The sequence below is a fragment of the Loxodonta africana genome, chromosome 6 (genome assembly GCF_030014295.1).
Source record: "Loxodonta africana isolate mLoxAfr1 chromosome 6, mLoxAfr1.hap2, whole genome shotgun sequence".
In the NCBI taxonomy this organism is placed as follows: Eukaryota; Metazoa; Chordata; class Mammalia; order Proboscidea; family Elephantidae; genus Loxodonta; species Loxodonta africana.
This window is the reverse complement of record NC_087347.1, coordinates 21,114,062-21,137,014: the sequence shown is the minus strand read 5'-3', so window position 1 is coordinate 21,137,014 and position 22,953 is coordinate 21,114,062. Positions and strand designations below refer to the sequence as shown.

The following is a 22,953-nucleotide window of genomic DNA, read 5'->3' as shown; positions in this document are numbered from 1 at the left end:
AGGGGACCTGGTTCATCCAGGCCCTGATGGGGCCTGTAGGGGAGAAGGGGCGCTATCCTGGAAGGCTTCCTGGAAGAGCAAGCTCAAAGGAAGAGTTAAGACTCCCTCCTTGCAGACCTTGGTATTTCCATGTTTCGCCTTTTTCTTTTGTGTAATGATTATTTTCTTATTAATCGCATGGGGCACCTCTTACCCCCTCCCTATCTTATTAATACCGCTTTGTCAAGGTCCCTCCTCTACTCTAGAATAACCCGTTGCTCCTCTTGGCCGGCATAATTACGTTCCAAGCTCTAGGGTCTCCTACTCGTGCCCTCCCTTTCTGGCTGGTCTTTACCAGGTCTTCCACGTGCTAAGAGCGCCAGAACCCAGCAAGTGAAGAAGGGCTCAGAGAAGCAGTTGGCCTACCTGGTATCCACTACCCCATCACTGCAAGCCTACTCCCTTGAACTGCCCTTGCTGGCTTCTCTCTCCCCTCTGAAAAATAAAAACCAACAAAACATTACTTCAGAGCTCCAGGTTTTGTTTCTGACTTCTCCGTTTTCCCCTTATTCCAGACCATCAATATCCTGTACAGGCATTGCTGTTTCGATGCTTAACTCTTCAGTGCCCTGCAGTACATACGTTGTTGTTAGGTGCCCTCCAGTCGGTTCTGACTCATAGCACCCAACGCAGGACAGATCTGCATCATCCTCACAATCATTGCTATACCTGAGCCCATGCTGAGGCCACCATGTCAATCCATCTTATTGTAGGTCTTCCTCTTTTTCGCTGACCCTCTGCTTTACCACGTTTGGTGTCCTTCTCCAGGTCCTGATCCCTCCTGATAACATGTCCAAAATATGTGAGATGTAGTCTTGCCATCCTTGCTTCTAAGGAGCATCCTGGATGTTTTTCTTCTAAGACAGATTTGTTCGTTCTTTCGGCAGTCCATATTCTTCATCAACACCGTAAGTCAAAGGTGTTAATTCTTCTTCCTTCTTCCTTACTCATTGCTCAGCTTTCGCATGCGTATGAGGTGATTGAAAGCACAATGGTTTGGGTCAGGCCCACCTTAGTCCTCAAGGTGACATCTTTGGTTAACGCTTTAAAGAGGTCTCTTGCAGCAGATTTGCCCAATGATTTCTTGACTGATGCTTCCATGAGTGTTGATTGTGGAAAATTAAGTCCTCGACAACTTCAGTCTTTTCTCCATTTATCATGATGTTGCTTATTGGTCCAGCTGTGAGGATTTTTGTTTTCTTTATGTGGAGCATATATCAACCATGAACTTTTTCAGCCTCTGGGGTTTATTGGCAAGCTACTGTACCGCTGGAAACCCTGGTGTTGTAGTGGTTAAATGCTACGGCTGCTAACCAAAGGGTGGGCAGTTCAAATCCACCAGGCGCTCCTTGGAAACTCTATCTGCGGTTCTACTCTGTCCTATAGGGTCACTATGAGTCAGAATCGACTCGACGGCACTGTTTTTTTTTTTTTTTTTCTTTTGGTTTCTGTACCACTGACAGCACATGCTGCAAAGCAAGGGGCCTTTCTGACTGTCTGAAGAAACAGGCATGTGCCAAAAATTACTGTTTTTACAGGGTATTAGTGCTATACGGTCGCTGTGAGTAGGAATCGACTCAACAGCAATGGGTTTGGGTTTGGTGTGAGGTGTCTGAATTTTGGGTAGGAAAAATAGAAATTTTGAAAGTTTTTATTTATTACACATATGTACCAATAGACCCCAGTTGAGACTCTGGGGTATAATTAGTGGTACTTCTTATGAACGACTAAACATTCAGGGTAGGCTTGTGAGAGGGGGCAAGAAAACAGAAATCCACGCTACCTACCCAAAATTCAGACACACTCAATGATTCAGCATGCCTCCATTAACGGAAACCCTTGTGGTGTAGTGGTGAAGCGCTACAGCTGCTAATCAAAGGGTCGGCAGTTTGAATCTGCCAGGTGCTCCTTGGCTCTATGGGGCAGTTCCACTCTGTCCTATAAGGTCACTATGAGTCGGAACCGACTCAATGGCACTGGGTTTGGTTTTTTTGGTTTAGTAACTCAAACTAAAAAACCACACCCTTGCTGTGGAGTCAATTCTGACTCATAGTGATCCTAAAATGCTTCCAAGGAGTGCTTGGTGGATTCGAACTGCCAACTTTATTGGTTAGCAGCTGTAGCTCTTAACCACCGTGCCACTAGGGTTTCCAAACACATGGTATCAAAAAATTCAAAGCAGAGAATTGGGCCATCAAAGGGTTGAAGACACAGCATAAACTCTAAGCCCAAGTGTGCAAATGTATTCCTGTTAGGCTGCTCTCTTCTCTTTCCTCTCTCTCTCCCTCCTCATCATTTGGGTCTGTTCCAGTCATCCCACCATATCCCAGGCTCCTGCTACTGTTTATACCCAGCATAGGGCTGACTTCAGCATTCTCATTGTTCTCCCTTCACGGTTGAGGCAGACCAGCGTTTTCCAAAAGGACAAGTATACCAGGAAACCAAAGTTTAACTATTTAAGAAAAATAAAATTAAAAAAAAAAAAAAGTCAATCTTAAAAGTCCAGGTTTTCAGCCCTTCCTTCCATTTGCTGTCCTCCAAGTTAGACCCAGAGATGTCTTCTCACCCTTTGGCTATTCTCTCCCTCACCCTGGTCTTCTTCCCAGGAGGAGATGGGTCTCAGTCAGAACCTGGTTTGGTCCAGAGACTCATTTCTATGAGATGATCTCAAGTCATATGCCCACCCAGTTGGAGACAGCTAACTTTCTGGGTCACATGTTTCATGAGGACAAGTCTTGTGTATCTTCAGCATATAAAAGCCATGCCAGGGGTTCAGCAGGTGTTATTTTCTTAGAATGACCAAAACCAAATCAAACCAGCTACCCTCAAGTCAAATCCGACTCATGGTGACAGAGTAGAACTGTGCTCCTTAGGGTTTTCAATGTCTGTGATCTTTCGAATGTACATCACCAGGCCTTTCCTCCGAGACACATCTGAGTGAATTAAAACACCTAACTTTTCAGTTACTAGCAGGGCACTTAACCATTAGAGTGGCATTATGTGGTAAAGGGAGGACCACCAGCTGTCTTTTTATTAAAATGCTGATACATTTTGAAGAAAAGCCGGGGAATGGGAGGATCCAAAGGCATGAACTTAGAGAGAATTGTGGATTCTTAGGAGTTGGAAGAGACTTCAGGAGTTTCTGATTCTATCTCTCAGCAAGTTCCAGAATCCCCTGACAATGCTTCTCCCGAGACCTGTGCCTAGATCTGGAGAATATCCCCCCCTTGCCTTTAAAAGAAACAAGCTGCCCCACACCTGAAGAGAAAGGGAAGTAAGATCACATATGACTGGCCTTTCACTACTGGGCTTCCAGAAACAAATCAGATGTTCCATTACATACTGACCACTCAAAAAGTTCAAAAGGAAGATTTTTACAGAGGGTTGTCTGATTTCTAAGGTTCCATAAATACTGAGTTTATGTATATGCAAATTTCAAAAGGTCTTTGGCTTTCCTATGCTTTCTAAATTTTTTTCTTGGTTCCATACACCTTGATATTAAGGTGATAATGCTTGGTGTGCTGACCCCTGGTGGATTCAGCAAGTGCCTATTTATTACAGTTTTGGGAGTTGGAATGGATAGTAACCCACTGCCATCAAGTCGATCCTGACTCATAAATAGCGACCCTATAAAATAGGACCATTTAATCCAACAGTCACAGACTCAGATGCCTTCCAGACAGGTTATGGAAAAGTTAATCCTGTATATGACAATAGATCATGGTGCCAAGTGTGGTAAAACTGTAGAATGCAGGCTTCATCAAAGGCGTATAAACTCGATGTTAAAAAAAAAGTTGGCGAAACACATGCACGCACACATGCAGGAAACAAGAGAGTTAGAGTTTGATTCACCCACCAGTTTGGTCCAACCTACCACATTCAAATGACATACACAAAGGTAAAGCCTCTGGCTGGAGGTCACACTCAAAGCTTGGTTTTTAAGTCAATAACTGATGTTCTTGATCCAATTTTACTTTCCAAAAATGTAACAAAAATTCATCAATGCTATAATGGGCTATTTTTGCAAAATAAGGTTAGACATTTGTTGACAAGACCCAGTGAGGAAAAATATTAATCTTCAAGTTAATTCATGTCATATTTCTGTGCTTTAAGCAGAATGCTTTTGGGCTATATATTATTTGTGAAATTGTACAGAGAACTTCTCTACTTTAAAACATTAGATGTTATACCAATTTAAATGTTTTTCTCCACTTACGAACCCAACTTAAGGTTTAAGAATTTAAAATCAGAAATAAACGCCAACATGTTATATTCTTAACTGGAGAGAACGAGAGTAAATCATGTATGAATATCAAGACCAGTGTTGCTCTGGGGTCAAATACTTTAGATTGTCATGGTTTAGAAAGTCCAAATCACATTTCTACTGAGGATATTTTCATTGTAATTGTTTTTTTCTGGTTGATTTAAACTTATTTATCTCTGTACCTGATGTCTCAGTTCAAATTTTAAGTGGCTTCCTATTATTTACCATGTTAAATACCTAATTTTCAGCCTTCCAGCCCCCACCACCATGCCCTCTATTTAACCCATCATATTTCTCAATTCCTGTGCCATTCAAGACAGTCTGTCTGCCTCTCCCAGGAGAAGGGCTGCACGGTCTCTCCTCTTGGCTACACTTTTGCCTCACATTGATGTGAAGAAATGGAGTGTGGTATCCCCAAGACAAATCTCCAGTTCAATCTTTTTATATTATTCCACTCATACTTAAAGAAGTCTTTTTTACCATGTATAAACTTCATAACTGTCTTATGGAAATTAGGCTTAACCATAAGGTTTAGCTAGCATAGTGGAGATAATGTTTTTAAATATAATGTATATGCTTTTTCTGCTTTCCCACATAGATGAGTCCAAGGTGTTCATCTACCTTCAAGAGATACTGCAAAATAAGAATTATTAACATTCACTTGTAGAGCAGAACTGTAATGATGAACAAAGGGGTATTCATTTTCTGACATTTAAATGGCATTTTGCAAGCAGACAATAGGCAAATATGCTTGATAGTTGAAAATCAAGAAATGTCTAAATTCCTTTGCTTCCATTTAATATACCAACGGCTAGCCCTGAGCCGCAAAGCAGTAGAATCTCTCCCAGAATTCATAGAAAATAATCCTGTCTGTCATGAGGGGTTAGTCAGGAAGTAGGAATCACAAAGGTGGAGGATACTAAACAAGGGAAGTAAAAGAGGAGTTTGTCCCTTCTGGTCCTGGGAGATGGTTGGAAGAGCAAGACAAAAAGGTGAGGGAGAAGTGTCTATAAAGGGCTAGACAGTAAATATTTCAAGCCTTGTAGGCCATAAGGTCTCTGTTGCAAATACTCAACTCAGCCAGTATGGGCAAGGAAACCACAGACGATTCAGGAATAAATGGACACGACTGCTCAGTGTGATGGACTGAATGACTTCCGAAGACATCCACATCCTAATCCCCAGAACTTACTTGTGAATATGTTACTCTATCTGGCAAAAGGGGTTTTGAAGATGTGACTAAGGATCTTGAGATGGGGAGACTATCCTGGATTATCTGGATGGGCCAAATGTAATCACAAGGGTCATCACAAGAAGGATGCAGGAGAATCAGAGTCAGAGAGAAGGTGCTGCAACAATGGAAGAAGTGGGAGTGAAGAGAGATTTGAAGATGCTATGCTGCTGGCTTAGAAGATGAAGGAAGGGGTTGTGAAGCGACTTCTAGAAGCTGGCAAAGCAAGGAAACAAACAAATTCTTTCCTAGAGTCTCCAAGAAGAATCAGCCCTGCCGACACCTTGACTTTAGAACAGTGAGACTGATTTTGGATATCTAATCTCTGGAACTGTAAAATAATATATTTAATCCACTAAGATTGTGGTAATTTGTTACAGTAGCAATACGAAATTTATACTACCACAGAAAGATAATCCATTTAGTAGTAGTCTTCATTCTGGGACAAAATGATTCAAAATTAAGTAGACAACAAAATTGTGGGAGTTTATGAAGTTGTGTCCAATCAACCCAGGGACTCTGGGAAAATCCACTCAGAAAGAACTAACAGATATCTAGGATTCTTGGGTTCTACACCAGGGAACAGTTCATATCTAACCAAAAGGAGTTCATTTATAATGGTTGGACTTGGATTAAAGAAAAATGCAAACTTCTGTGTCTATTTGTAGATCAGAACTTTCAAAGGAAAATGCTAATTACTGAAGGAATTAAATGTAGCTGAGGGGCCAGAAATTTCATGGATTGGAGGTCAAGAGACCCCATCTGGCAATTGTGCTCTTCAAACTGTGGTCAAGTCCCAAGTTCCTGTCTGTATGGTGAGAATGGGTATATCCAGTGAGTGGGCACATCTTGTAAAGGAGCTTTCTTCCTTAAGAAGCATCAATTTAGCTGGAGACAAGAGGAATATACGTCACTACAAGTGAAACAGGTAGAAAAATAGGAAGTAGTTGTGAGGCAAAGTTTAGGTCTGGAAGGAAACTGTAATGGGAGAGTTCAAGCCAGACATGTGAAGGAGCAAAACAGGAAGCTCATCAAGTGAACGGATCAGCCTGACTCGGAAGAGGAACAGAAGGAACCAAGCTACAGGCCAGTCTAGGATGGACCCCACATGCTCAATCAGGGGCAATGACTCCAGAAGGCAGGCTCCTTGTCAGATGCCAACAGATTTAAAACTAATTTTCTTGATCCTGCTTTGCTTCATTTATACATGTGACTATAGTCTGCAAAAGTCCAGGTAAATAGGTGAAGGCTAATACAGTAAAGAGAGGTGGGGAGGGGTTGGATAGAAAGGCAGAATTTATTTTCAAAGAGTAAAAAATATAAAGGTCTCTGCAAACATTAAGTAATTTTCTCATCTTGATCTTTTCTAAATGAAGTTTTAATAAAGAATAATCAATAAAATATATACTATACTTTTAGCTGGAAACCCTGGTGGCAAAGTGGTTAAGAGCTAAGTTTTGATAAGGTCAGTAGTTCGAACCCACCAGGCACTCCTTGGAAACTCTATGGAGCAGTTCTACTCTGTCCAATAGGGTCACTATGAATCAGAATCGACTCAGTGCCATTGGGTATACCTTTAGCTCGTCAGAAAATTCTGATAGAGACATGGCTTGCTTGTTCCTTCATGTCCTTCAAGTCCCTGCTCAAAAGTTACCTTCTAAATGAGGCGGACACTGATCACCCTACCTGAAAGCATCACTTACTCCTCTCCCACCATGCCACTCCTCAGTACCTTGGTTGCTTTATTTTTTCTTTGTAGCACTAACTGTATTCTGCATGCTATATAACTTATATTTGGCTGTTTTCCCCAATGCACTCTCCTTGAAGGAGAGGATTTTTATCTATTTTGTTCATCAAAACTGTATCAGGCACAAAGAAGGTACACAATACATATGAATTAATAAATTCTATGAAAACCAAAATGTTATTCAGTATAGTTTTAAATATCTTTAATTAGATTCACATTCTATAAAATTAGGTTACACAGGTTAAATAAAATATTGGGAATGTTCATTTAGCAACAACACCCCAATTTCACCTTTGAATGAATGGGAGTTTATATCACCAATATAGGTAACTTTTGAAAATACACGCGTCTTATAAATCTTACAAATTTGTTTACACAGACTGTCATGAGGGAATCAATGAATGAACTAGAATGCTTAGTGGGATTTGGTATTGTTACTTTATCCTCCACGGTCCCCTTTCAACCTCTTTACTCCTTCTTAAAGGAGTTCTCCCTAGTAAACCTATACTGAAACTTCAGCAATTAAAAGTCAATGTAGAGAGGCAATTTTATATCAGTTATCCACCATTAGATTTCCTCCACACTTCAGAATCCAAACCCAAATTGCCTTGCAGCAGCATCTGAACAAACTCCCACAATGCCAGGCCCTTTATTTGTCCTTCCTTTTGCTTCAGTCTCATTTATTTCTTCCTTTTGTTTCAGCCTCATTTATTTGCCATTTTAGTTGTTTCCCAGACTTCAGCACGTGAGAAGAAATGAGGCTGTTAGAGGCAAGCACATTGAAAAAGGGGGTAACAAGCAGCCAGATTTGGAGGGAAGAAATAGAAAATCCAAAAAGTGCAGCACATTTAAGTATGGCAGCTGATGCCCAGTGACACATGATGAGAGGAAGGTGAGACTGTACAACCACTTCCTTCAGGAAGGCATAGACATGGGTAGCACATCTTGGAAAAACTTACATAAAAATTAAAAGAATATAAATCATATAAATTTTTGTGCTGGGTAAATGTAACATTTTTGTTTACATGTAGAAATTTTTATATATGAGTTCCCAGTACAAAAGGAAAAAGGGTTATTAACAACATAATAGTTGATAATGCTGCATTTAAGAATGATAAATTAACTTCTAAACAAACTTTAATAATTTCCTAAAAAGTTTCATCCACATAGTCTTGTCTAAAATAACCATAAATGTACATTTTTTACCTAACATAGAATTGTATTGATATTTAATAATACACTACTCCTTAGCAAGGTAGCAAAATAAAACTAGGGTTTTAGCTCGTTTCATTACTATGTGGTTTGCCATGTGATGAACTGTATATAGCAGGGTTGATAACCGAAATGATCAATTCTACCCATCAGCCATCTACTCCAAGTTTTAAGATCTAAAGCCACCCATATGCATACACATAAATACACCTGTGTGCACACGCACATCCATACCCATGTGTACACAGATGTATATACGTACAAACAGGTACAAAAACATTCATACAAAAGTAGATTTCAACAGTTTTGTGATTGTTTTAGTAACTCATTTTTTGTTCAAATTGCAAAAAATAAGTGAGGAAAATGGGATTCCAAAGGATGAAGGGCAGGAGGTTCATAATAAATAATTAGGAATCATACTTCCAGAAGTTACACTAGCTCAAAGGAGATGGGAGAATACTAGGATCTAGGTTAATTTATAAAGTTTCTAGCCATTATCACTTACAGGTCGGGATGAAGTTAGCATTTACTGAGAACTTACTAGTGTCATGCTAAGAACTGTTAAAGTTAGACCATGCCAGCAGCTGCTCCTTCGGTAAATTCAAGCTCTGATCTTCTGCGAGAGGCTACAGAGGGGAAAAATCTCCCACAGGACAGCACTTCTGTCATCCAGGTCTGTCACTGGATTCATAGTTGAGTCCTATGGAAAAGTTACATGGAGAAACAAACATTAGTAGGCTGTATATCCACACTTGGGCTGAGGCAGTAACTCCTGTGGCTAGAGTGGTGTGAACAACAATCACTGAGACACCTCCAAAGGGAAGGTGCATCTTTAGGGGTACAGGATGAAAGGTTGGCCCTCCCTCCTCTGCCAACCTTGAGAATTGGAGTTTGATTTTTTCAAGGAATTTGTGGGTTTCCTTATACACTTGCTGTCGTGGGCCATCAATTCTGACTCATAGCGAACCTGGAGGACAGAGCTGAATTGCTCGTTTGGTTTCCAAGGCTGTAATTTTTACAGGTGGTTGCCAGGTCTTTTCTCCTGCAGAGCCGCTGGTGGGTGGAACTGCTGCTCTTAGGTCAGCAGCAGAGTGCTTAACCACTGCACCACCAGGGCTTCTTTCTTATACACTTGGACCCTACTTAATTATTCCCAATCTGATGAGAGATATTTTTGAGCCTCAATTTTGTAAAAATGAGAAGTTTTAAAAATAAATATTTTGCATAATTACAGGTACAAGAATATAAATGATCGTGTGAAAGCTCATTACTGAGAAACAATGCAAAATTCACATGTGGGTCTTAAGGAGTATCAGTCTTCTCAGGGGAGTCACCTTCTGCCAGATGAAGTGGATCACCATCAAACCATAGACTTGGCCTCGCTGCCAACACTGCATCATTTGGATTACACTGACAGTGATGAAGGCTAAGGTTTACACCACGCTTATAATCTTAAAAGGCTGACAGCACAAATAACTAAAATATCCCAGTATGTGTTACCCAGATGTCACTGAATTGCTTCAGAATGCAATGGTTCTTATGGGGGAAAAAAAAGTCCAAATCTGTTCAGCAGGCACTTGCTTTTTTCTTAGAATTACTCTTTGAATGCTGGGTCCTTCTTCTTTGTCTTAGCCTGGAAGCTCAGCTGAAACCTGTCCTCCATGAGTAACCCTGCTGGTACCTGAATACCAGTGGCATAGCTTCCAGCATCACAGCAACACACAAGCCCCACAGTATCAAAAACTGACAGACACAAGGCTCCAGGAATTGACAGAATATCAATTGACATGTTTTGACAGACGGAAGCAGCGCTGGAGGTGCTCACTCATCTATGCCAAGAAATACGGAAGACAGCTTCCTGGCCAACTAACTGGAAGAGATCCATATTTATACCTAGTCCCAAGAAAGGTGATCCAACCAAACGTGGAAATTATAGAACGATATCATTAATGTCACATGCAAGCAAAATTTTGCTGAAGATCATTCAAAAATGGCTGCAGCAGTGTATTGACAGGCTGGTTTCAGAAGAGGACGTGGAACCAGGGATACCAATGCTGATGTCTGACGGATCCTGGCTGAAAGCAGAGAATACCAGAAGGATGTTTACATGTGTTTTATAGACTATGCAAAGACATTCCACTGTGTGGATCATAACAAGTTATGGATAACCTTGCGAAGAATGGGAATTCCAGAACACTTAACTGTACTCATGAGGAACCTTTACATAGATCAAGAGGCAGTTGTTCAGACTGGTTTAAAGTCAGGAGAGGTGTGCATCATGGCTATATCCTTTCAGCATACCTATTCAATATATATGCTAAGCAAATAATCCAAGAAGCTGGACTATATGAACAATGGGGCATAAGGACTGGAGGGAGACTCATTAACAACCCGCATTATGCAGATGACACAACCTTGCTTGCTGAAAGTGAAGAGGACTTGAAACACTAATGAAGATCAAAGACCACAGCCTTCAGTATGGATTGCACCTCAACATAAAGAAAACAAAAATTCTCACAACTGCACCAATAAGCCACATCATGATAAATGGAGATAAGATTGAAGTTGTCAAGGATTTCATTTTACTTGGATCCACAATCATCAGCCCTGTAAGCAGCAGTCAAGAAATCAAAGGACGTGTTGCATTGGGTAAATCTGCCGCGAAGGACCTCTTTAAAGTGTTGAAAAGCAAAGACGTCACCTTGAAGACTAAGGTGTGCCTGACCCAAGCCATGGTATTCCCAATCGCATCATATGCATGTGAAAGCTGGCCAATGAATAAGGAAGACTGAAGAATTGACGCCTTTGAATTGTGGTGTTGGCGGAAAAGTATTGAATATACCATGGACTGCCAAAAGAATGAACAAATCTGTCTTGGAAGAAGTGGGACCAGAATGCTCCTTAGAAGCAAGGATGGCAAGACTGTGCCTTACATACTTTGGACAGGTTGTCAGGAGGCATCAGTCTCTGGAGAAGGACCTCATGCTTGGCAGAGTCCAGGGTCAGCGGAAAAGAGGAAGACCCTCAACCAGGTGGATCGACACAGTGGCTGCAACGATGAGCTCAAGCATAATGATTGTAAGGATGCCGCAGGACTGGGAAGTGTTTCGCTCTGTTGTGCATAAGGTCACTATGAGTTAGAGCTGACTTGAGGGCACCTAACAACTCCTTGAATGTTGCAATCTAAATTCAGTAATGAGATAGAATCCACTAAGTTTTAAATAGTTTCTAGATTGAATTTCTTGCACTAAGAACACCTAACTAAAATAGTAAAGCACAAGTTGTCCTTTGGCTATGAGGAAAACTCTGATACCCTCTTCCCACCTACACCCTAATTAGGAGGATCCACTAGGGACAACTGTTTGGCTGTGATTAATACTGTACCTATAACCAGAATTTGAAATTAACTGGTCCATTTTGGAATCAAACCTCTGTACCTGTTGCCTTAACCAGCTGAGGCATACACGTGCATGTAAGATATGTTAAATAGAATCTCACAACTTATATATCCTATTAATGTTCTCTTCGAAATAATAAAAGTGGGAGTTCATATCCTTTAACACCTATAATCCAAACCAATGGTTCCCAAACCTAACTGCCCCAAATAATTATTATTATTATTTTTTGTTCGGTTATAAGCTTCCCTGGGAATTCTGGGGTGCACAAGAAGTTTGAAAACACCAAAAGCACTTGCTTTTGGAATTGTTTCTCAAAGTCTGTAACATACTCTTTTCTATGACCTTAATGATAGCAAATCATTTCTTTGAGGATGGATTACATTATGTTTTCATCAGTTCAAGGCAAGTCCAGTGAATACAGATGTCTTATTATAAAACTGGATACTAATTTTGGTTAAAAAAAAAGCTTTTCTTAGTATTATAAACTGCAAACTTAAAGGTATTTTAAAAATGTGATGAGCATAATAGCATAGGCTGTTTTACTTAGATGGCCTCTCTTCTTCCCCTCTATTTTCATTCAGATGAAATTGTAATAGGTTTGCTACAAAGAGTCTATTTCATAGTTACATAATACAATGTTTGCCTATTGGAACAGTTATAGTTGCCAAATGCAGATTTTCTTTTTCCCACTTGATTACTTATCCTTTAAGTAGGTTTTCTGTCTCTTCTACCCTACAACTCCACTGCATTTAAAAAATCAGTCTAGTGGTACTTTTTAAATACAGAGGATAACATCATATGGGAAATAAAACTTAAGATGAATTTTACAGGTTTTTATGACATCAGTTCCACGAACTGATTGTAAACAAAGTAATCTGCATACAGCATATACACCAATATATACAGCTAATATGACCAATTTTCCCTTGTGCAGCATCTATAAAAGTTTCACGATCTCAAATTCTCCAAGGAACACTTACTAATAAACAAAAGTAATTTTTTACAAAAATATTTACCAAGAAATATCTACCTTCAGACCCAAATTCAATGATAAAGTTCTATCCACAGCCTGCCAAACCACGTTACTGGGGACATATTAGCAGTCGTTAATAGCACCAGCTTTGGAGTTAAGACAGATGTGGGACCAAATTCTTGCATTCTTTCATAGGATCTTGTGAGGACCAAATGATCTAATACTGGTAACAAGTACATCAAGAGAGCTTTAAAATCTACTTTTAATGCCATCTGGAACAACACAGTAGTTGGTCTACATTTTTTACTTTTTACCTAGCTGAAAGTTAAAGATTAAATAATTCCCATTTACAAAAATTAAAAACTATCATCCTTACACCGAGTATTGTCGTATCCCCAATAATGAGGCACAACTTTTAATTTATGAAATTCAACTAAGCCTTTAAAACACTTGGTAGTCATGAGGCACATTCATCTGAATTCACAGAGTGCCTTCACCCATGTGCCAAACATTGTGCTGAGCCTTTAAGGATCACAACTGCAGAAGGAATCCTGAGACTCAGAAAAGAGTTCTTAGGTACAATCAAGTTTTATGTATTACCTGAACTGTATTTTGCTATTGGAATATTAAAATTTGACAAGTTACTAAAGAATATACAAAAGGTTACTCTGAGCTTCTCACGCTTAATTTAATGAGCTATTTTTGCTCGGTTCATTTGAAGCCAACTTAGAGACCATAGGGACTGAATTCTGTCCCCCCAAAAACATGTTTTTCAATTTGGCTGGGCCATGATTCCCAGTATTGTGTGGTTGTCCTCTATTTTGTGATTGTAATTTTACGTTAGAGGATTAGGGTGGGATTTTAACACCCTTACTAAGGTCACATCACTGATCCAAAGTAAAGGGAGTTTTCCCTGGGGTGTGGCCTGCACCACTTTTTATCTTACAAGAGATAAAGGGAAAGGGAAGCAAGCAGAGTTGGGGACCTCATACCAAGAGAGCAGTGCTGGGAGCAGAGCGCGTGCTTTGGACCCGGGGTTCCTGCACAGTGAAGCTCCTACTCCCGGGGAAGCCTGATGACAAGGACTTTCCTCCAGAGCTGACAGACTGAGAAAGCCTTCCCCTGGAGCTGACCACCTAATTTGGGCTTGTAGCCTACTAGACTGTGAGAAAATAAATTTCTCTGTTAAAGCCATCCATGTATGGTATTTGTTATAGCAGCACTAGATTACTAAGACAGACCCTAATAACAAAGAGCAAATCACTTAAAAAACATGTTTACAAATTTTGTATTTCTAAAATTAGTAAATGAATGAGTTTTCAAGACTTTCTAGCTGTTCATGTTCTCCTGAGAGCTAGCTTTACAATCATATGCTTTATCATTACTTGTTAAATCCACTGTCATTCTTAGGTCTCCTCTTCTAAGCATTCAATCTGATATAGGAAAAATACATAGTAAGGAAAATGCTTTAAAATATATGACTTGAATTAGAATCAATCATCTATGTTATCCTTGAGGTATGTAAACCTTACACAAAGATTGTGGTGGGGGTTCGAGGGAATACTTTTCTTTTAAATGGACACATTCCAGAATAGCATGTCACTTTTTCAGCTTCCCTTCCTTTCAAAAGCTGTCACAGCCAACGTTCAGCAAATATCCGAAGTTCCATATTGAAATGCTTCATCTATTCTCTTTCAGTCTGCCATATTATCCACTCTACCTTTTCCTAATATGAATCACATACAAAACCAAAGAAAATATAAGTTTTTAAAATGAAAAATCATAACTTGGAATATGGAATGTAAGCTCTGGACCCAAAACCTAGGTTCAACTCCTGGCTCTGTTGCTTAGAGCAGTGACCTTGAGCACCACTGGTGTGATAATGGTTATCACATAGAGCTGATATGAGGACTACATCAATCAACACATGCAAAGCACTCAGAACAGTGTCTGGCACACGGCAAGCACTTAAATGTTATTGTTTAGCATTTCTAATTATTCTTGCTTTTGGGAATAGAAAATTTATATTAATTTTGCTAACCTGAAATATTTTACCATTCATATCAATAGTGTAATGCTATCCACCATATGGTAAAATACATGATCTATAATGTTATCAGCGTTCCTTCCTAGATTGAGACAACCTAATAGTCTACATCACATCACTTATGAAAAACAGGCTGTAAAAAATTGAGTCTTTAGTAGTAATAAAAAAAATAGAATTATGTAATACTAGTCAGTTATTTAAAGTGAATATTTAAAACTGGAAACACATTACCCAGATTTAACATATTAAAATTTTCCAAATTGACAAACTAAGTTATATTTAGAAGTCAGAGATGATGCCAATGGTACTAGTCTTCTAAGAGATGTAGGTGTAATTAAAATCAGTGTTTCTTACCTGAATCTTTCTTGCTCCCCAACATACTGCATGGACAGAGCATCAACAGTGCTTCCCTATGACAAGGATCCTTATGAGCAGGTGTATCAGCATCTTGAGGTCTGGGGTGCTACGCATGTAGGTTCATAATGTTGCCCAGGTGATTCTGACATACTCTTTACAGAAGCATGCAAAGACAGTATGCATCTCTTTCCCCATTCCCTTTTAAAATTCACTGACATAGAGAATCCTTGCAACCACAACCACTTTTTATTTTAAGAGGCGGTGTGTCCCCTAATTGCAATCTTAAATAGTGTAACAATTAAAAAAAAAAAAAAAACCCTGTCCTGGATTAAAAAATAAAAGTAGAGAATTACAATTTAACAATTACTGAAGAGAAATTACATCACTTTTGCAGATGGAAAATTCTTCAAGTAAATTACCAAAATTTATTCACATAAACAGGACTGAATGGTTAGGATGTATTATTTCCTTAAAGTAACATTAAAAAAAAAAAAAATCATCAATGACCTCTTGCTGAAAAGAGAGCAGTATCAAAACTTATCTTGCTACTAGTTTTATGTCACCTAAGACATTTATGTGTTTTAGCTTATAAAGTCATTCCTATGATTAAAAATCATTTTTTTTTTTTTTTTTTCCAGTGTAGACTTATCCACATTCCCCAACCGTTCAGCTGCAATTTGGGACTGTAATATATCTGTAAGTATTTAAACATAAATACCAAATTTGTGTTCCAAAACTAACAAGTACATCTCTAAACTCTACATTTGTACAACCACACTAAAAAAAAACATAATTTAATTTTAGTGATTTTTAGGAGTTTTAACTAGCACTCAAATTCTTGCTTTAATGTTTCATTTAGATTTCAAAAACTTTAAATTTTTACATCTTTCATATATTAACTTGACAATCTGAGGTGTTCCGTTTCTCAACGTGTTATATACCATTTAACTGAGAATTAAGAGGAAAAAAAAAAACTCAAACCTTAAATACAGTACCTTCCTTTAGATAAACATCATTATAGAAATTCTAATTATGGAAATATATCGAAAACCCTCTAGCTTTCCATGTTATACCTGACCTACTACCTCTCAAGTATGGTAAAAGCGTCCTGAGAAGAATGTTCGTCATGTTTTTCACCTGTATTTTAATTACATCATGTAAAAGTGGAAAGTGTAGAGCTTAAGAACATAGTACCAGTAGAAACAAAATTAAATGCAAATAAAAGAACATTTGCAAGTCTAAGAAGGAAAATTATAACCCAAGACGCATGGGGAAAAATATTTATGTGGTGTTTTTAATCCAGATTAGAATTCAGTTGTTGTAATTTGACCATAAATTTCAACAGAAATCATCTTCTGAGACATACATTCTAATAAATGTATCAACAGTACTTATAGTCAACGGAGGGAGGTCGGTTATTTGAAATTATTAGTAACATTTCATTTTTCTAACGCAATAGAAACCTGTAGTGGTTTGCCCCAATTACATTTTTGAAACATTGTCTTATGAAAATGAAATGAAATAAAATTGAAGATAAAAATACTTTGAAGTTAAAATAAAGGAAACTACAGTCCTTGGCAGATCAATCAAGTAAAAAACATTGGTGAAAGTTGGAAGCACGGGATAACTGACGTGAATCTTCAGCACAAAGCACATCTTTAAAAATATGAAACGATGACTCTTTGGAGGTCAACAGCTAAATATCCAAGAGTCATCAGGTTTGAAAAATATTGCTTAATCACCCTCCAAAACACAGCTACAAGAACTGAAGATCTCATTAAAAATACCAAGGTAATCATATTTATTGCATCTTTAGATTGCATTTTAAAACAGAAAATTAATAGTGCACCACAGCTTCACCAAAATATATATTTAAGTGTGGGGGGGGCTAACATATTTATAAACAAAGTGTAGACTGTATGTGCTTTTCAAGGGGCTGAATTAAATATAGCCAGCTGCCAACTTTGTGCTCTTACATACTTGAATTAGTGGGTATGTATATACTAAATTCATTTATTTCTGTCTACAATAAATGAAATTAAAAACACCGCCCTATACAATCCACTATTAGCAGTGAGTACAACAGCAAAAAATTATTTTACAATTTATACATACTAAAATATTTTCTTTCTCTAGAAATAACTCGGAACAAAACCTAATCATTATAGAACTTAATTGGGGAAATCTCAAATTACAACAGGGAAAACCAAATCAGTGTACTGAGCCCAAAACAAAGGTTCCTGGTCATAAGGCTATAAGATTAGTAAGTGCGAGTGATAGAGTAATGCATGCTCAAATTGTAGGCTTGGGTCTTTGTATATTTATCAAACCTTTAAATTAAACAAGACTAGCTAAAGAAATGTCTTAAAGCAGAGCAAGATAACTGGGAATTCTGTCACTTCTTTTACCACTTTTGTTACCCAACTTATACAATGCACAAAGTGCTAAGCAACTACAGAAACACATTTACATCAACACTGAAGACCTGGGGAAATGAAATCCAACAATTTTATTTTAATGAGCTGTATTTTCTAAATTTTGTTTTATTTTTTCCTGTTTTCATACAGTATTGAAAACAAAACGCGGCACATTCACATTTTCCCGAGGAACTGTAAAGATGATCTCTACAGGGATAAACGTTGAAAAGCCTGAAGCTCAATCAATTGATGTTGAGACTCTCAAAGGGAGTAAAGGCTTGATCTGAATGGTTTAGAACATGTACTGTAATTTAATAGAAGAGATGGTCGTCTTAATATTTAATGATTTAAAAGAACTTCCCAGTCCATGCGAAGAATACAGTCCAAGAATAAATCAAATTTCTGAACGCATTTTATGCTACATATGTGTATACTTTGCGATCCTCAGGTGTTCGTGCCAAATATTCTCTCTCAATAAGTCCTTCAATACGTTTCTTAATAACAACTGGACTTGGTAAGAATCGAGCCTTCAACTGCTGAGTTACCTAAAAGAGAAGGTAAAAAGACTAATTCCTACCAGGAAAAGAAAAGAAAAAAAAAAAAACTTTAAAAAATATAACAGTTCCACATAAACACACAGAAGTTCCTTTCTTTGAAAAGAACTAATATGTCATCAATTTTAAGACTCAGAGGTCAAATTCTGTCAGGGCTCCAGGGTATTGTGACATAAATAAAAATAAACTACGGTAGCAGCCACAGGCTGACAAGCATTATGCATCACTCACTGTGTATACATTAATTTATTTAATGCTCTTAACCCTGCAAAGCAGGTCATTTTACAAATGAGGAAAATGAGCTACAGAGGAAAACTCAGGTGAACAGGTAGTAAATGAGCCAGTGGCTAAAGATTAAAATCTCACTTTCTCACTCAAAAGTTCATGCTCTTTCCACTCATCTGCCCTGCTTCTCTTGCAGATAATCCTTCCATCCATAAACCAGTGTTTCTTTTACTGTGTTCAGTTCATTCCCAGGGCCATGTGGATTGAGAATTCTTTGAAATCTGAAACTTGAGCACTTCACTGTCTGACTAAAATCTATCACTCTTCCAGTATTGTCACTCCACTACCAACAAACTTGCTCTCAGCCTGCCCGGGAGCTTTAATCCTTTGACCCTTCTTTCTTCTAGGCTATTAATAGCTTTCACTGACCTTACCACCTCCTTACTGGGTCAAGACTGCATACAAGATGAACTTTACTCTCAACAGCACCCTCAACTCCACAATTCCTTTGGTCCTAACTCCACAATCTCCCTTTGATCAAATCCACCATTCTACTCTGCATCACTCCAAATCTACTGCAGCTCCGAGCTGAGTAAAGCTGGAGTTCCTACACCATTTGTGTAGACCAGTTTGACTGACAAACTGCAGTCCACAAACCAAATGTAGCCTGCTGGCCTGCTTTTGTTAAATTTGTACTGGAACACAGATGCATTCATTTGCTTACATATTGTCTATGACTGCTTTCAAGCTAAAACTGGTCATTTACCGAAAACTTTAGCCAACCTCTGGTATAAACTGCTACCATAAATTCATAGTTCTCAAGTTCAACAAGTTCACGGGCACCATTCTTCAACAAGTACTATTTCAAACTTCTGACAGTTTCTTTAAGCTGCTCAACCTAAGTCTTACACTGTAACTTCACATCCTATTTTACAGAGGGAAAAGAGGTCAGTTCACTTTGAAACTCCAACTTCTCACCCAACTTCCACATTTGTATCTATCCTTGATTACCACAACGCCCTGAACTCCATCCTTGGTTCTCATGAAGAGGCATATTCAGTAATATCCATGTTAATACATCTACCACCTGTGTTATATATATGAATTCACCTTTCCTCTTCTGGACTTCGGTTCATCAGTTATCCCCTCATCCAGTTAGTTTCTAACCTATTTCTTCTTTTTTTTTAAAGCATCCTTTCTGTATCATTAGGATATAAACATACTCAAGATTTTCCCATCTCATAAAAGAAAAACAAAACTCAGAGCCTCTCAATTCAATACTTAGTCTTCCAGTACTGCTCTCTCTGCCCTTTCCCGTGAGCCAACATTTCCAAGCACAAACCACTGTCTTAGTGGTTTTCACCTCCGTTCACTCTCAAGGCACTACCACTGGAGGTCCACGTTTACCAGTCCAATGAAACTGCACTGGAAAAGCTAACAGCCACCTGACAACATGTCTTAAGTGTTTACCTTGATCTTTTCATGATTTTTGATACTCCTTGTAATTATTTTCCCTTACCATGTGTTGTCTTTTTTGTTGTTCTCTTTCCTTTTCCTCTATAGCAGCAGTTTGCAAACTTGAGCTTGTATCAGAATCACCTAGAGGGCTTGTTAAAACAAGATTTCTGAGCCCCTTGAACACAGAGTTTCTGATTCAGTAGGTCTGGGTGGGGTCTGATAATGTTCATTTCTAACAAGTTCCCAGGTGATGCTGATGCAGCCCCAGTTCAGGGACCAGGTTTTTCGACCTACTGATCTAAAAGGTTTCCTTATCTGTGTCCTCTGCTACTTTTACTGCCCTTTAAATAGTGGGAGGGGGTCCATCCTCTAGTTTGTTTGTCTTTTCCTTTTTTTCCATGGTATCCTCCTGCAATTTTTAATGCACACCGTGGATTAAATTTCTAGGCTTATTTTCCTTCTGACTTCTGGTTAACTACTGGACACCTGCCTCTGGATACACCAAAATACAATGACAAGAACAGGTACAAAATGTTAACTAACATGTGGACCAAAATTGTCCTTCTTCCAATATTCCCTTTTCTGGTTAATGGGATTGACCTCTATCTAGTCACTCAATCAAGAAACCTAAGAGTCATCATCAACTTCTCCTTCTGATCACCCATCGTTGTGGTGGGCCTTTGAGTTGATTCTGACTCATAACAGCCCTACAGGACAGAGCAGAACTGCTCCATACGATTTCCTAGGCTGTAATCTTCCACAGAGCTGCGGGGTGGGTTCGAACCACCAATCCTACAGTTAGAAGCCGGGTACTTAAACACTGTGCACTAAGGCTCCTAACAATTACCATTTACCAGTTAATAAATCCTCTCAACTCTACTTCTCACTGTCTCCATTCAGCTCTCTACCCTCTATCCTAATCTCTTAATCTGACTACTTTAGTAACAATAGTTAAATATTTTTCTTTATTCTACATGTGACAATATTCTATTATCATTTTCATTACAAACATTAGCTCTTAAAAGGTGAACATTTTAATGAATCACTGCTTAATTATCAAGTGAGTCCTATGCTTTTAACGAGAAGTGTTCTGACTACTATGCCTAATTTTAAAATTATTTTTTCAATTAGTGGAATATAGTACTTTACTAAACTCAAACTGTTAATAACATGATTTTGCTTTTTCTACATTAATTCAGTCTCCATGTGTTCTCACCTCTGCTACTAACACATTGTGCTGCATCTTCTTTCTAGATTTCATAATCCGCACTATAGCAGCTTCTATCTCGTGTTTTCTATCGTCGTCTACTTTCTGCCTTGTTTCTTTTCTTTCTGGGTCAGATTCACCTTGTTTGGCAGCAACTAAAACAGAAATAGACATTTTACCATGAATGTAATGAAATAAATCGGTTTAAAAGCAAATTTAATATAATTTAGTATTACCCACAGAAAAATACCTATTGCAACCTCTGAGGAGACACACATACCTAATCTAAAAAAAATTCAAGTGCCTAAGCCAACGTTTATTTTAATAAATGTCTAAAGAATTGACGATCAGTGCTATAAAAAGCCTGCAATTGTAAATTATTCTTTTTAAAAATTAGGAATTCAATTTTACCAAGACAATAAAACCGATTGTATTTTTACAGAGTATAATGACTCCTTACCTGGAAGAAGAATGGCAGCCAGAAATGTCCAGTAGTAAAATTATCAGTACAGCAATTTTCAAAGCTTGTGAATTCCAGAGGTCAACTAGTATTAACACTGTGGTTCCAAGTTAAAACTCACCAAAAGTGTTCCAGATAGGTGAATATCTTACTAACTCAAATCTCTCAGGCTTTAAAGGGGAGAAAAGAGTATGTATTTCCAAGATTCTGCCAGCTAACTAAATAATTAAAAACTACCACTGGAACATCAAAGAACTGCATGACAGTTAAGTATGTGTATTGCTAACCAAAATCTCCATGGGTTCTAGTATCTGTTAGTCTCTTGTCATCTATTTTATTAATATTTTTTATGTCACAAACTCATTACCTCTAGTTCATACTATAATCCAGTCTTCAGGAGAAGTTTACCTTGCGCTTCCTTACAGTTTTCAAACAGCTAAGGGATTAAATACAGAAGTTTCTTTCTCTTACAGCTTTAAGTGAAGTAGCAGAGAAAGAAAAACTGCTAACTATGATATTTTATTTGGTCATCAATACAGATAAACATAAAATTTCGGGAGGCAGAAACTGCACAGCTACAAAGAAGCACTTAGGGCACATGGCTGATTTAGGTATGGCTTCAAGCATGAGAGAGAAGACTGTAGAATTTGGAAGATCGTTCCAGTGTACATCTCCATTCAGCTATGCTATTTCTAATTAGATTTATTTGGTTAAGAATACTGCTTTCGGCATCATTTCACTAGTAAAATATCTTATCAAAAGAAGAATAAAATTAGATTAAAACAGACTACACAAAGCAAGAATAATGCTTTGTAATAGAAAAGTCAGTATTATGAAAATTACAGGAAAAAAAAGATAGGAGTACTGGTTTAGATTAAAAGGAATTAAAGACATCAAAATCAAATTAATGTGGAAATCTTGATTGAATCCTGGATTAAAAGGTATGGAAGTAATTTTTGAGACAACTGAGGACATCTAAATATGAGTAGTATACAGATAACACATGGAGCTCTGACTACTAACCAAAAGGTCGGTGGTTCGAATCCACAAGCCACTCCTTGGAAATCCTATGGGACAAGTTCTGTTCTGTCCTATAGGACTGCTATGAGTTGGAACTGACTCGATGGCAACAAGTTTAGTTTACAGATAAGGAATTGTCAATTTTCTTGGGTGTGACATGGTATTATAGTCATGTGGGACAATGTCTCACACTAACAGAAGTGGGCAATATGTAGGGGGAAGTATTATGACACTTGAAAATCAATTTCAAGTGTAGCAAACTCACATATATTCAGAGTGAAAAAAAAGCGAATGTGACAAAATTAAAAAAAAAAAGTTCTGGGGAAAAAATTTTTTTAAATAAT

General features: G+C 38.1%; 2 protein-coding genes across 7 annotated transcripts in view; both read right to left on the bottom strand.

The window, feature by feature from the left end:
* FAM124B (family with sequence similarity 124 member B) overlaps positions 1-9,141 on the bottom strand; it is a 77,054-nt gene extending 67,913 nt beyond the window's left edge. Inside the window, exon 1 of the mRNA XM_003406033.3 lies at positions 9,035-9,141. The gene's annotated coding sequence lies outside the window, so the exon portion shown is untranslated. The remainder of the gene's footprint in view (positions 1-9,034) is intronic.
* Positions 1,453-22,953, bottom strand: part of CUL3 (cullin 3) — a 133,372-nt gene continuing 111,871 nt past the window's right edge. For 3 of the 6 annotated variants that reach the window (XM_023541030.2, XM_023541035.2, XM_064286636.1), the window contains 2 exons: positions 21,139-21,284; positions 17,266-18,230 (listed from right to left, as the gene is read on the bottom strand). In XM_023541030.2, the coding sequence (XP_023396798.1) occupies positions 18,099-18,230; positions 21,139-21,284 (278 nt within the window). In that variant the 3' untranslated portion in view covers positions 17,266-18,098. Of the gene's footprint in view, positions 8,043-9,034; positions 18,231-19,983; positions 20,072-21,138; positions 21,285-22,953 lie in introns of those variants that run through there. The other 3 variants (XM_064286633.1, XM_064286634.1, XM_064286635.1) reach the window with 3 other exon arrangements.